This window comes from Rhagoletis zephyria, unplaced genomic scaffold, assembly GCF_001687245.7.
Source record: "Rhagoletis zephyria isolate East Lansing unplaced genomic scaffold, Rhagoletis_zephyria_1.1 Rzeph_scaffold_05385, whole genome shotgun sequence".
Taxonomy (NCBI): Eukaryota; Metazoa; Arthropoda; class Insecta; order Diptera; family Tephritidae; genus Rhagoletis; species Rhagoletis zephyria.
In genome coordinates, this window is record NW_016162468.1 from 27,002 (window position 1) to 42,699 (window position 15,698).

General features: G+C 37.3%; 1 protein-coding gene and 1 non-coding gene across 3 annotated transcripts; one reads left to right on the forward strand and one right to left on the reverse strand.

The window, feature by feature from the left end:
• Positions 1-1,879: 1,879 nt before the first annotated feature.
• Positions 1,880-1,952, reverse strand: TRNAM-CAU (transfer RNA methionine (anticodon CAU)). Its single transcript has one exon. It is a non-coding gene; the product is annotated as a tRNA-Met (tRNA).
• A 1,173-nt stretch (positions 1,953-3,125) lies between these two features.
• Positions 3,126-10,377, forward strand: pelo (pelota mRNA surveillance and ribosome rescue factor). Of its 2 annotated transcripts, none has more exons than XM_017627672.1 (2): positions 3,126-3,148; positions 8,202-10,377. In XM_017627672.1, exon 2 carries the CDS (start codon positions 8,205-8,207, stop codon positions 9,375-9,377), a length of 1,173 nt encoding a protein of 390 aa, XP_017483161.1. In that variant the 5' UTR covers positions 3,126-3,148; positions 8,202-8,204; the 3' UTR covers positions 9,378-10,377. The 2 variants fall into 2 exon arrangements, with proteins under 2 accessions (XP_017483161.1, XP_017483162.1); XM_017627673.1 differs by lacking the exon at positions 3,126-3,148 and adding an exon at positions 3,435-3,556.
• The last annotated feature ends 5,321 nt before the right edge of the window (positions 10,378-15,698 follow it).

A 15,698-nucleotide genomic window follows, 5' to 3' on the forward strand; every position in this document is an offset into this window, starting at 1 on the left:
GAGAAAGTTCCTTGGGCTTTTGTTCCCTTTTAGTTCTCTTAGAAATGTTCCCAAGTTGTTTGCATTTTGTTCTCTTTGGAAACTTATATAACTCCCATTGAGAACGTTATTGATAGTTTTGTTTTCATTTTGGGTTTGATTTTGAAGCGTTTTTGGGATCAAAACTACGAACACAACATTTAATTTCGGTCATACTTTGCGTTCTCGGTGCCTGTTTTAACTATTTTCTTCTTTAAAAAAATATATAAAAAAAAAATATATATTATGAATTATTTAGGTTAACGAGAAAATAGTGAAGCAAAACCAGTAAACTTTATCTCCCAAAATTACAAATTTTTTGAAAATTTAAAATAGAATTAAAGAGAGGAAACGAACTAAAAAATTTCGTAGTGCTTATAAGCGGGTAATGCTTACAATCGGGGTGTTTATGATCCAGAAACACTGGACACCTATTCATTACGCCAATTTATGTATGTAAACACATTTATACGCATACCAATTACATATGTATGTACATACATATATGTACTTATATGAAGTTATACAATATGTACTATATACATACATACCAATATTCTAGTAAGAGATCATTTTTAAGCTGTTTTCAATGACATAAGTAATCTCAAATATGTGAGGAAGTGAATACATAAACACAAAAAACAAACATAAACACATACATACATATGCATACATATTCATATGCGCGCATTCATTGTTAATGAGGTTTTGATTAGTTTTGTAATTGTTCAATAAAAATACGTGAATGAGTTGATATGAAAAACAGCAACGAACATATGTATGTATGTATATACATATGTACATAAGCTTGACAGCAATAAATCTCAGAGATCATTATCTTTTCAGTTGCTTAATTGAAGAAACGAATGCTCATCGTATTACTTTTTCGCTAACTAAAAGCGCAAGAAGCAACTAAATAAATACATATTTACATATGTATGTATGTATGTAAACACATTTTTAGATGCATACATACATATGTGCCATAAAAAACAAATTTTGTACATAGCTGTGAGTGTACTGTGTCACTATGTATGTAAATATGTACATACATACATTTGTAAATAAATTATTTGCCCCATTTCGGCACTTTTGTAGAATTAAGCGCATTTTAAATAAAAAAAGGCAAACAAAAATATAAAAACCAATTTTTTGTTTCATAAAAAAAGTGTCGCTTGCTGCAAAATAAAGCAACTTTGTAATAAATTGTCTGACATCAATTAGCTCGGGAGCTTAACAGCCTGTATCTTTCAAACTCAATGACGAACTTAAATATTTGCACAAGCGCCAATAAATTTTCCCTGAGCGACATCATTTTCATCATGTCATTTTCAATTTTCTAAAAAAACACAAATGTTAACGGAGAAGTCTTCAAATTTGGTAAAAAAAAAAACAAGCAGTGTACGCACGGATCTGAGATTTATCGCCGTAATTAAGCAATTTAATGAAGTCAACTTGTCTCCAACTGTTTAGATATGTACATACATATTTAGCTAACATGAGAGGCGCTTAGATATTTTGGTGAGTGGTGCAGCTGAGAGGTCTAATAGCAGTAATTTAAATGGCAAATCGATTTTATGTTTGCATATTAATTGCCATTTTAATAAGATTCGTTTTTTTTTTTAGTTGCACACGAATTCGCGTCTGACGCACCTGTTGATTGCTGCCAAATGAAGTGAGACATTCCGCCCGAGCTGATGTATGCATTTTCATTTCAACAGTTGTAGTTCACCAACACTTCCAACACTTTGCCTCCCCACTCGCAGTTGCCAAGATTTTAATTAAACAAAAACAAAAAACTATAATATTTCAGCAATTAATTAAAAAAAAAAAAGAGAAAACAAAAATGCAAAAAATTGACTGCCCCGGGTGAGGCTCGAACTCACGACCTTAAGATTATGAGACTTACGCGCTGCCTACTGCGCCACCGAGGCTATGTCGACGTTCTGGCAAAGAGCACAATTGAAACGAGGGATGCGTTAGAATGTTCTCACTACTTTCTAAAAGTGTTGCCACTCAAATAATATTACATAAGGTTCTTGCCAGATATTTGTAATTATTATTGGAGTAAATTTGAGTGCTATCGAAAAAAAACACTTTAGCCGCATTCTATTGCAATCGAGTAACAAAATAAAAATCTAAATAAACAAGGCTGTTGTTGGACGATATTAAGAAAACTTAATTATGCAAATGTGCTATGGAAATGTACTTGGAACATTTTTTTCTCTTGAGTCAATTCTTATCTTGAAAAATCTCGAAGGATCCCGAAAGATAAAACACGAAATATTCACGCGGGTTCCGCAAAAATCAAAAAATGTCATGAAAAAAATTTTAAAGCTAGGGCGGAAATTATTCATTGTTTTTCAAAATATAATCAAAAAATCAACAAGCTGTAATTATTGTAAAACAATTCTAATATATTAATAATTCAAGTGGCTAAAGGTTGCCGTTGATTTTTTAGAATTTTTTTCGCCAAAGGTGTTGCGGTTTTCTTCCATATACAAATAAATTGAGTTTATTCATTATATGGAAGCCAATGCGTCAAAAAAAATTCTAAAAAATTAACGGTCATTCGTACCCATTTGAAATTTGCACATTATCAGCTAAAATTGCAGGGGCTATTCGATTTTCAGTCAATGCAAAAGTTGCTACTCGACTATTCGAATAATCGGTTAACCGGATAATCGACTGTATTCCTCCACGTTAATTTGGTAACCGGTAAACCGATAATAAATTAATTTTAAACAAACAAAATAATTGAAGAAAAAAAATAGTTTTCTTTTGAAGCACCTTCTTTATATATGCAATGGTTCTAGAATAAAATAGGAAAGTTATCAAGCATTCATTGGATATACAGTATGCTGGCAATAGTCCGTTATGGTCACCTGAATGATCTCTATCTGTCCCCATACATATTTTTTTAAATTTTAGAATTGGAGTTATTCTGCATTTGATCCAAATAATTTTGCTACTTTAATGTTTTCGATAACTCAAGCAAGCTTATCGATTTTTAGTACACTCAATATTAAAATCCGCCCATATGGCAGCACTCGCAGTCTTCTATTCTGAGTTTGACATTCGGTGCAGTGCTAGCTGTCAGTTTTTGCAAAAATATAAAACCAGCGCAAAGGTGAGCAGAAAATATTTATTAATTTAAACAAAAAGAAACAAGCGCCAGTGTTAAGAAGTTTAGCTTTTCGATTGTCAATCGTGGCTTCCATGTGAATAGCGCATTGTGCGAAGATATGTGAAATTTCTGTTGTTGCCTGTGCATTTTTTTCTATCAGATAGCTTGCCTCTGCCGCACATAGGAATTTGTACGTATGTGCGTTTGCTTGTGTGGCTGACCAGTGTTTTGTGTTTGTTGCACGGGCGTTCCATGTGCTCTGCCTCGCCCTTGTTTCCGCAACAGTCTTTGTATATTTGTTGGTGTGTTTACGCGTTTAAGATAATTCTGATAAGCGTTTTGAGTTCTTTTAGTTTTTGGAAAAATTAAGATGTGATTGAAAGATAAGAAAATTCGCCAAATAAGTGCTGGGTAAATATGTAAATGAAAATTACAGGACAAAGTGTAGAGCGTAGAATCGAAGAAAATTTGGGCTTTTCCTAACAAAACTGGTAGGTTCACTTCTATTTGGTGGGTTGGTAGGCTAGATTAGATTTTGGTAGGTTCCGCGACACTAATAGTTATTTGCGAAAAATAGAAAATATATATCCGCCAACATTTTAACAACCTTGTTTACACGAATATATATTGGTGCGCTGAAACGGGACTTGTAGATAAACCCACTGAATTCCACCATTGTCCCATTTACCAAAAGAAGGAAAGTCTACTTGACTGGACTGTACTTGGCAGGGACAGAAATTGATTTCTCAGCAGAGTTAAAGTATCTAGGGTGGCTCTGGACAAAAGGCTCAATTAAAAATTACATTTCTCGAATGCTAACAACAAAACTACAAGTGTGTTTTATGCATGTCAGAGATTTCATGGTAGGACTTTGGGAATATCACCCGATCTAATGTATTGGTATTTCAATACGGATGTCAGCTTGAACAGCCGCACGGACTGGTCCGCGAAGCCATCACAGGAGCTACGCGTACCTGACCAACGGATGCCCTTCTTCCTTGTCTATTCTGAATGAGAAAGAGGCCTGCTGGAGTGCCCCACGGCAATTCAATACAATCAGAATGAAAAGTAGAGATTATTATTATTATTGTAGCAGCATACAAATTCCCCAAAGACTATTTGGGGAGTGTTGCTGGAGTGACAGTCCTTGGCCAGATATAAATCTGGGTCGTTCCGGTTACGTAGACCCGACTGTCGTGGGAACGAAAACAGTAGAGATCTTCGGGGTCGCTTGGAGGTTCTCAAGCTATTCCTGGATGATCCCGAGTTATCCTACTACAAACCCTACAAGGTCAGAATAACTAAAAGGAACTGCTGGGAAGCGATCATAACTATATACCGATGGATCGAGTATGGACGACGGAAGTACTTTGGCAGACGTACATGGACCAAGATACTAAGAAAGTCTCTGAATATACCAAGCGGAAATCTTCGCAATATAAGTCTGTGTTCGCGAGTTTCTTCGGCCATCATAAATATTATGCCGGATAGACAAGCAGGTTTAAAGGCCTTACATTCTTTTAAACAGCATTAAGGCTTGTGGACAGCTGTAAAACTCTTTTTAACCACAATAGCGTAACGATGTGGTGGGTTCCTGTCTCTCAAAGCATGCAGCCCAAATGCGCTTGTATAGTCCGGAGCCTTCGGTCGGCTGGTGGAGGAAACCCTACGTACCACGAACAGCAGACTGATGCAAACCAGTGGACCCGTTAGCTTAAGGACAGACCCTGTCGAAGTCGCGCATTTCCTGGGCCTCCCCTTAGCTGAAACTGATGACAATGTTGACGGATGAACCGACCCGAACGATTGTCTTGTCCATCCAAAATTTGGAACATAAATATTCTTAGAAGTATTTTGGAATGAATTTCCGTTATCCCTTGTCAAATTTGGTTTGGAGACAAACCGGTTTCGGCGTTGTGCCATCTTCAGTGTATTTTTTCTTCGGAAACAACAATAACAAAAAAGGAAAGATATTCTTTGGTCGCAGCGGGAGTGTCCCTGACACTAAGCTAATTTGTTTTTATTTTACTAGCTCTGGTTTAGTTTAACTAAATGTTATGTTATCTACATTTTTAATAAACTTGGCATTGAAAAAGATATTAAAAACTCGAACAAAATTTTTGGTAGGGTTTGGTTGGTTTTGGTAGGAAAAAAAAATTGTCCGTGGCAACACTGAATGTAAGTGCGAATAAAATATTCTGCTCCCAAGTATGAAACTTTTGGTGCTGTAAAGCCTTTAAGCTTCTTTATTTGAAAATAAACCTGCTCGTTTTAAAAGCTATACAGCAATTTTTACGCTGGCAAAAAATTAGCTATGAAAAATTGAAAGAATAAAAAAGTGTCATATGTATGAACTTGGTTTAATTATAATAGTACCAGACCATCATAAAGGTTATTCAACCATTCGCTTTAATCTGTCGATACTACTTAAGTCGAAGATATGACATACAAATTTTGGTCCCGATTGGAGTAAAAAATTTATATGTGATATCTTCGAATATAGTAGTATCGATTTTGAGTATTAGATGAAAAAAAAATTAATTTTTATTTCTTGAGATTCCATAGAGGAATCTGAACTTTTATGATTTTGCTACTAAATATTTGTATTGTCATTAAGAAGCGTTCTCCAGGCCAAAATATTTAAACTGGGCTCCTTAAAGCCATCTAAATTTTAGCTGACTATTGGGGCGATTTTATAAAATTTTTCAGTTACACAACTTCCGTAAGTTCATAAAACTGCGTTATCATACGCAGACTCCAATTTGAAAGCTCTGCTGTATACTTACATATGTAAAATTTAGACACATACATATGTGCATGCATATGCCCATATACATATATGTACATACATATATATACATAGGTACCATGATTTTTGTGGGTGACAATAAAGTTTACATTGAGTGCCGTCTGCTCTGAGTGCTCAGACTGATAAGCTCTATAATGCTGTTTTGCAAAGTACCTTGATCCCTGCCAGCCAATAATTATAGCTGCTTATATAGTATCATTCATATATGTATCATTGTCATCTGCATCGACATTTTTGTGAAAAATACCAGCTTTGGCGTCAGCTTAGGGAGTACGGCTTATCGAATTATTGGGTTGTTGAATGTTTTACCTAAGTTTGTGTGCATTGTACATAGGTACATACATACATATGTACATACTAAGTATGAATGCCTGCGTAAGAAATCCACATAAGACTATACCAAAAAATTTCCAATTATGTACGTATGGGAAATACTATTCAATATATACATATGTACATATATCGCGCGATTAATAATATAGAGAAGTAATTCAAAATTTACGTTTTTGGATATTTCATCATCATACAATTAATAAGCTTGATAAGGAGAATATGTACCGGTTTTCATCGTGCTTGATGGGTACATATTAAAAAAATTTTACGACTGCTTTTGGAGTGGTCCCATTATCGCACAGTGTGACAAACTTTTTAGGTGCATATCGGCCAAATTAAATATATGACGAACTTTGAAATATTACAGCTAAACGACCAAACACGTAAACTTAATTTTGACCTCTAGATTATGATACCGTTTTCAGAAAAATCCGTATCACGTCAAAATTTTGAGATATTTAAGAGGTAAGTTTTAGTGCTCTGAAAATAATTTTTTTTTCTGAACAAAGGTTTCGATAGTTGATCTTACTTGACTGGGACCTTTTAAATTTAATGGCGTCTCCCGGGTTTGTAAGATTGGCTCCAGTTTTCGATATAACGGTACTTGAAAATTTGCTTAAACTTTATTCTTTTGGTTAACAATTATGTTTTAAAGTTAGTTTACTAAAATTTTACATGTGACTGTTTTTAGATATTAGCATAACTACTTTTGAAAATCGTCGAAATTGGTTCATTGTAACACATACTAGCTCCCATACATTTGATTTCTCAGATCCGTGGTTTTGCATTATAACTCATATTTAATTTCGTAATATTTTTTAATTTTATGGGGTTGTACACTATTTGGACCTGAACTTGGGTTCTTTTCAATCCCATTCTGGCATATTTTTGCGTATTTTGAAATTTCCGAATGGGTTTTTAAGACCTTTTTTGAGCTGTGAAGCTGTTGCTGAAGTCAAAGTGACTGTGTAATGTCTTCCAATAGGCGGCGGCCTATACCGCGTCATATTTGGCCTGTGCACAGTGTCATAATCGACGAAAATTTCACTTTCACAGCTCTACAAGTTCCCTCCTAAATATTTCAAAATTTTGACGTGATATAGATTTTCTGGAAACGGCATCTTAATCTAGAGGCCAAAATTAAGTTTACGTGTTTGGCCGTTTAGCTATGATATGTTTGCCTCCCTATTGTGTTGTGTTATCGTCGGTACAGCAATATTACTCTTGGTTGCTATAGTCAGCACAATTTCGGCTCAGATTGTCGCATTTCGAAAAATGAAACGAAAATCGGCCCATTGCGCCGATAACGAGATCTTAGCTTGACAGATCACTCAACATGATGAGGGCCAGATAATCCCCTGTCCCTATGTTGTTGTTGTTGTTGTAGCGGCTACAACAGAGCTTGCGTTTCCTTGTTGGATACTGATTATCTCTTCATATGCTCATTTCTCATGTTGTTGTTGTAACAGGATACAAATTTCCAAAGGGTTTTTGGAGAATGATGCTGGAGTGACAGTCCTCGGACAGATATAAATCTGGATCGTTCCGCTTACGTAGACCCGACTGTAGTGTGTCACTTCTCATCTCATACCCTGCTTTACAGTGAGATTGAAGGCAATATTTTATAAACTCACTAACAACACAAACAACAACCAGCTTTTTAATCGGACAGAAACCGTAACAAATATTTAAAACGACTTATTTATAGTTCAAAGTTATTCAAAGTTTCAAAGCGATTCTCGTTTAATTGTGTGTGTGATATTAATGATCCTCTTTTTTATTTAGTACGCATGTCCTTTTTTGTGTAACTTGCCATCTGGTAGAGTACTGGTGCGCGTTGTAATTTTTTACCATAAAACATATCTATTTCATACCTTTTAAAAACCTTTCATTTTTCTAAAACTTCAAACCTAGAAAATGAGGCTGGTCAATAGAAATTTCGATAAAGGCGCTCAGGGTTCTGTCACCCTGATACCAGAAGAACCTGAAGATATGTGGCATACCTACAATTTGATTGCCGAGGGCGATCAAGTGCGGAGCACAACCATACGAAAGGTGCAAAATGAATCAGCGACCGGTTCATCGACGAGTAGTCGTGTACGCACCACACTTACGATCAGCGTCGAGTCCATAGACTTTGATACACAAGCCTGCATGCTGCGCTTAAAGGGACGCAACATCGAGGAGAACCAATACGTTAAGATGGGTGCATATCACACGCTCGACTTGGAGTTGAATCGAAAATTTGAGATACGCAAAGCAGAATGGGATACAATAGCGCTGGAACGCATCGAAATGGCCTGCGACCCCACACAGTCGTCCGATTTGGCAGCGATTGTAATGCAGGAGGGTCTGGCCTATGTCTGTCTGATTACGGCTAGCATGACGCTGGTGCGTAGCAAAATTGAGGTGTCCATACCGCGCAAGCGCAAAGGTCACACACAACAGCATGAGAAAGGGTTGGTGAAGTTTTACGAGAGCGTCATGCAGGGCATACTGAGGCATGTGAATTTCGACATAGTTAAATGTGTGTTGATAGCATCGCCTGGATTCGTGCGGGATCAGTTCTACGAATACATGTACCAGCAGGCAGTGAAAAATGATATAAAATTGTTGTTGGATAACAAGAGCAAATTCATACTTGTGCGCTCATCCTCGGGTTTCAAACAATCCTTGAAAGAGGTGCTGCAGGATCCCAGCGTAATGGTGAAAATATCCGACACAAAAGCAGTTAGAGAAGTGAAAGTGCTAGAACAGTTCTATACTATACTACATTGTGAACCGGCGAGGGCATTCTATGGCAAAAAGCATGTGTTGGAGGCTGCCAAAGCGATGGCGATAGAAACTCTGCTGATTTCGGATAACCTCTTTCGATGTCAGGATGTGCAGCAGCGCAAGGAGTTTGTAAATCTGGTCGAATCCGTGCGCGAGGCGGGTGGTGAAGTGAAGATATTCTCCAGCATGCATATTTCAGGAGAACAATTGGCTAATCTTACCGGCATAGCAGCTATTTTGCGCTTCCCGATGCCGGAACTTGATGACAGCGGGGATGAGGATGATGATGATGATGACTCTGTCAACTCCGAATAATGACTTTTATGCATAGAATTAGATGAGCTTTTACATACACACCTACATATATGTTAAATAAATTAGTAATTAGTGAAACAATATTTAATCAAAACATTTAAGTTATTTTAATTAACAATAAACAAATTACCGACTAATGTAAAGTTTAGTAGATTTTATTTGTTAGTATTATTTTCGAGTGTTAATTAAAAATATTCATTTCAGATCATTTAGTATTTGGCGTAAGAAACGTGCAAAAGGCATGGGCCCGCATCATAGCGACTGATATTTTGAATGAAGCAGAATACAGTGTTGGACATTGACAAACAGCCACAATAAGTGTATTGGAGTTATTTTATTTTTTTTTAACGTAGTCGCCATACTCTAGACCAGAGGTGGGCAGCTTCGGCAGAGCACTTTTGTAGTGTGCGTGCAATTGATTTCACTTTCCGATAGTCCTATTTGCCATATTTACCTCATCATTCTGTTGGATAGAGGCTCCGGAACGTTTCCAATAACTTTTTTTGGCTTTGAGCCAGGGTTATTCACAATCGTAACTAGTGCGCGGACGATCAGAATCTTAACTTCATTTTATAAACACTTCTGTTATGGATTTGATAGGCTGGGCGTAAAGTTTCTTTTATGTAATAAATATTCTAGAACTTCATTCTTGCAATAGTTTTGAATTTAACCACAAACCTGTCTTTCTTTAACCGCCCTGTGAATCAAATTCTTCATTCAAACAGGGCGAAGATTGGTCGGATTTTGGCCGGTGATGATACCCCAATCTTGGGGACTTATGTATGTATTTTGCAGACGATTCGAGGACGAGTAGGATTCTTCTTACTAAATGGCAACCACACCAATCCTTATAGGTGGCTCCAAACCTCTAGTATGTTTTTTTTTGTTCCTCATAAATGCTCATATTTTGCACGCTACTAAAGAAGTGCACTTTTAGAACTTTTAACAAAAGCTTTGTTTCCAGTTCTCACTCTCTTACTACGCTCTTACCGGCTCCCATTTGCTTATTATTGCAATTTTCTGCAAGTATTTATTATTAGTTGCCATACACCACCACCACCACCACTTTGGTTAAGCAACTTTTGCACAAACGTTTGCTGCTCGACACTCCGCCTCGTTTGTGATTCGAGTCGGATGCATTGCGCATAGAATTCTCGTGGCATCATCGTGGCTGCGCAGCGCACTCAAAGTCAAAGGTTGTTGAACTGTGTCACAACATGGAGGCGAGTTTCAATGCCATGTCGGCTTTATACAAATACATATGTGCACAAGTAAATACATACTTGGCAATTTTGTGCATAGAATTGGTTTTCATCGTTGCACAGACTTTCGAGGAGTCCCCGGTGGTGTATTGTGCTCCGGTGCGATGGAATGGAATGAAGTGCCTTGGCCACAAAAGCGCTATGCATGAGTCGTATTTGTACATATATGTACTTATGTATATGAGCATATATTTTTATACAAATTCATACATATGGTAAAAAATGTTCGACTGCATCAACCAAGCCGACAAGTACCAATGTATGTATGAATTTGTATATAAATATAGGCCTATATAAGTACATACATACATATGTATATACGACTCATACATAGCATGCATATTAGGGTACCCCATAAATACATTTTTTTTTGAAATGTTAAGCGCCCTAGTTGCAGAAAGTTTGAAAATCCGCCTTAAAAAATGCCAATGTGGGAAAGCCGTGTAGTATATTCTGGAGAGAGTTTTTAGATACAACTTTGAAGACAAATAGTAGCATATTTAAAGCGGACTTTGAAACCTTGGATATCGACCAAATTGAAATTTCTTTTTTGCACTTTAATTAGAATGTCGAATATCAACTTTCTGCAACTAGGGCGCTTCACATTTCAAAAAAAGTGTATTTATGGGGTACCCACCCTAATGTATATCATATACATAGATTGTTGTACTAATTATGTTTCTATATACATACATACGTAATATGCATATGTACATATATGTACTTACATACTTTATTTTTGTGATGACAAAAAACGCTTCGTTATTGAGGGGTGGATGGATAAAGCCGATGGAAAGAAACTAAAGAAGCCACTCGAATAAGCGATATTCCAAGAAACCTACTTAAGTAATGGTTGCATTGTGGGTAAATTACATACATATCTTCGGCATGTGGAACAGTAGAAAAACGCTGCGCATAAGTTGTCTGCAAAACAAGGAACTCGACAATATTTAGGTCGTTTTCTAGATATAGTAGCCGTCATCGATTCGCTAACAGTTAGCGAGTGGCGAAACGAACGAACTTAATGAGGTACAACATACAACTTATTGTTGCGGTCACATGTAAAATTTTTTGTTAAGCGACCGGAAATCAAAAGGATGGTTTCGTGCGCAGAAGTCCACGTAATTGGAGAAAGCTTTTTACTGTCATTCAGCAGTGATTCTTTTGCGTGCGGTTCAAGCAGCTCACGTATCCACGGAAGTTGAGAAGGCGAAAAACTTCGCGAGCGCTGGGGTTGGATTGACGACCGCAGTGAACGTTTAAAGAAGTCCAGACTCTTAATAGGAAGGTTCCTCTGCCCGGCTGGTTGATGTCCTCGTGAAGGCAAAGGGCTGGTTTCACCGCCATTCAAGAAATGCGATGGACGGGACAAGGAAAGTAGCGCGAAGGGCCTTGCGACCGCTATTACAGCTGCCACATAAAGGAGAGAGGTAGAGAGAGAGAGCGCGACAACCCGCATTAAATCGAGATTCTTCAACATCTCGCTCATTTCCGCTCACGCCTCGAAGGAAGAAAAGAACAAAGCATCCATGCATCGTCGCGACTGTCAAAATCGTGCTTGGCGATTCAACGCCCAGTTGGATAAGGAACAGATCTTTGGCCCCACCGTCGGAAAATACAGCCTCCACGGCGAAACGTCTGATGACAGACTGAGGCATAAAAAGTTCTATCAAGGTACCTCGATGTCTCCAGATCGAACAACGAGAAACCAAATCGTTAATGTTTTGATAAAAGGAAGAAACGCTTGCAGTGCAGCCGTATTTCAGGGACCCTGAAAGAACAACTGGTACGATGAGGAATGCCAAGCTGTGATCGAGCGCAAGGCGAGCTATGTGGGAAGGATATAGGGAGCTGAAAATAGAAGCGAGACATATTTGCCCCAATAAGAAGATAGACAAGAAAATATGGGACTGTGAAGAGCTTAAAATGCTGGCCGACAGGAAAATGTCCGAAAATTTTACCAGAGAGTTAGGCGACTTACGGAAGGTTCTAAGATCAGGGCGAGCTCTGTAAGAAAAACCATGGCGACCTAGTGACCTATGTTAAGAACGTACTTAAATTATGGAGGTGCAGACTTTTCCACCCTATTCAATGACAGCAGCATTGAACGAAAGTAATGGAGTCTGTTGAAACTTATACCGATAGTTCAACTTTCTTTATCCCTACAAAGCTGGTGAAAAAGTGATATCTTCAATGCTTGTGTCGCTTTGATCGTAGACCTAGACATCTTCTTCATGCCTCAGTTTCCTCAGTGAGCACTTGTTAACCGACAACGGTCGGAGCCTTTCTGCCCTTAGTCTGAAGGTTAACGCTGGTATAAAGAAAGTTACATACTTGAGAAAACGGCTCTAAAACTGTTATGCCATACGAATAAACAGATATGTACGTATCGTTACCTTAATTCATAGAGGCCCTAACCAAAACTTTTTTCGAAACTGAGTTTTTCGCAGATTTTGGTAGAATACAACTTCAATAAAAATTTTAAAGTCTTACTTAGTACCAAAAACAACATGCCCCTTTAAACAAGCCCTACCTGTTTTTGATATTCTTTTTGTTATGTTTTTTGCTTCTCTTGTAAAATTACAAATTTGTTGGTTAGGGCCTTTGTGACTTAAGTTAGCGATATAATCTAAAGGCCACGTGAATAGAGTCCAATGCCGGCTCCTTTCTTCACCTTAAGGCATTATTAAGGCACCTTAATAATAAGAATATATATTTAGTTACAAGCTGACAAATTTGAACGTTGTTTATGCTACGAAGTGCACTACCGACAACAAAATTTAATTTTTATATTCTCGTTAATGCAACGGGAGCACCAAACTTCATTCTATGCCCGCCCCAATGAAATAGGATTATAAATAGTAGTGATACATCATTTACGGTGACCATCCGTTCTGTATTGTAAGGGGCAGTACTCTTTTTCTTCGTCAATTGTCCTGTTAATTTATTTATTTCATACGGGACGAAAAATGTTCTGTATTTCTTTTAGTGTCTCGTATTTACTCCGTATTCGGTATTTTGACGCCCTAAGCGGTCATAAAAATGACATGCCTATGAACCAATTTTTATTTTTAAATTTGGACGCTTGTGATTCGAATCGAGGAGCACATATGTACATAGATGGTTTCTCAAGTTACATTTTTGTGTAGAAAAAGTGGATATTTGTAAACTATAGCAAAGTAGCAAAAGGTGATAGAATCTTCTACTTACGCCTAAATTAAAGATAGAACTCTCGACTAATATCTCTGAAAAGACCATCCCTGCACCTTGACTTAATGGTCACTTATAGTAATTTATTTAACAGCAAAAACTGATTTTGGTGAAGTTTGAGTCCCTACCGCAATTAAACATAAGGTGATAGAACCTTCCACTTAGGCTTTAATTAAGCTTTGAACTTTCGACTACAATCCCTGAAAAAATCTATGCCTGCATATTGACCTTAAGGTCTTTTATAGCCATTTATTTAACAGCAAAACCTGATCTTGGCACAATTTTTTGTCATCAATAGCACAATTTTCCAGTATTCCAGGCTAGCAGAAAATACTAAAAGACAGGGAAGTCTACCACTGTTATTGAAGAAAGGAAACAAAGAAGAAAAAGAGCCAGACAAAGAGTTGATTAAAAAAATTCTTAAGCAGGGATCACACGATTTCTACATTTGTTGAAATTTCTGCATTTTGACAGTTGCAGAGTATGGTGTAAGGAAATTTTCTAATTGAGCTGAATTCATTCTCGCTACAAATTTCTAGACAACACCACTCTGTGGTCGATCAAACTAGATAATCGTTGTATTAAGACCTAAAAAAATGTCAAACTTTGTTTTATGTACACAACAACAAAATACACATAGCTTTCGGTTTTTTCTCTGGCGCTATTACCAGTCCAATGTGCCTTGGTGTGATGCCATGCACAATGCAGTGAGTGGCTTGACCGAAATCCGAGTCTGAAAATAATCCTTTGAATACCACACGTGCTTCAAAAGTAGTCCGATATTTTCATAACGTTTCCATGCCTAGGAATGTTCTTAACAAATTTTGCGGGGTAAAAATCCCAAGCACAAAGTACAAGGTTATCTAAAAATATTCTACAATCGTGTTATGTTTCTACTGAATATTTATTTGCTGCTTTCATAAAAGATCGAAAATATATGTGTATATGTATGCCAAACAAAGGGCTAATAAATCTAGGATCGTTGAGAAAGGTTTTAAAATTCTCTAGCTTTTGTGGAAATAATTGCCAAAATAATTTTTTGCTCCGCATGCGACAGCCATAAATATGGTCACCGTACCTGCAAACGGCCATATATACATATTTACATATATTTACATATGTGCATGATTACATACAATGGCACATATATACATATGTACATACGTATTTCTACACAAGCTATATTTATGAAACTAAACGCTTTGCAAATAAATACGAGTACGAAAGCGCTTTTATGCTTTTGCATATACGATACTCTCTCTTACCCACCGGCAAGTGGCTTGGCCATTAATGGAGGCATTGATGGCCGCCGAGTGTGAGGAACTTTAATGAAGTTGTGGAGAACATACTCGTATAGGCATTTAGGTAAATTGTAAATACATACATACATACGTATGTATGCTATACAGGAAACTTTTCGCGGGCAAGAACTTTCGACAAGTCGCTTTCGTTCAGCGCTACTACTCTATGTACCGTAAAAGTTTGAGCAAAACAGCACATAATTCGCCATAGGGGCTAGCAGGGATGCGAAAGTACTTATTTAGAGGTGTATGTGTGTCCATGTAATTTAGTATATAAGTTTAGTATATTCTAAAGAGTACAGCGGAGTAGTTAGCGGCGCTCGAGGATGTGCTGCAAAGGCAGGCCAAAAGCATAGAGCAAGTGCAGAAAAGCGCATTTGAAAGCAGAGCCAAGGGATGGTGGTGGTGGTGGTGACGCAGAGAGAGAGTGGGCAAGGGATTCTAATTTTAAAGCTGCAGCAGAAAAGCAGAAGAAATTGCACATCCAGTAAACAAAGAACTCCGGACACGATCGGTCGATCGCGGTAATATGCCACACGTAATCGGTT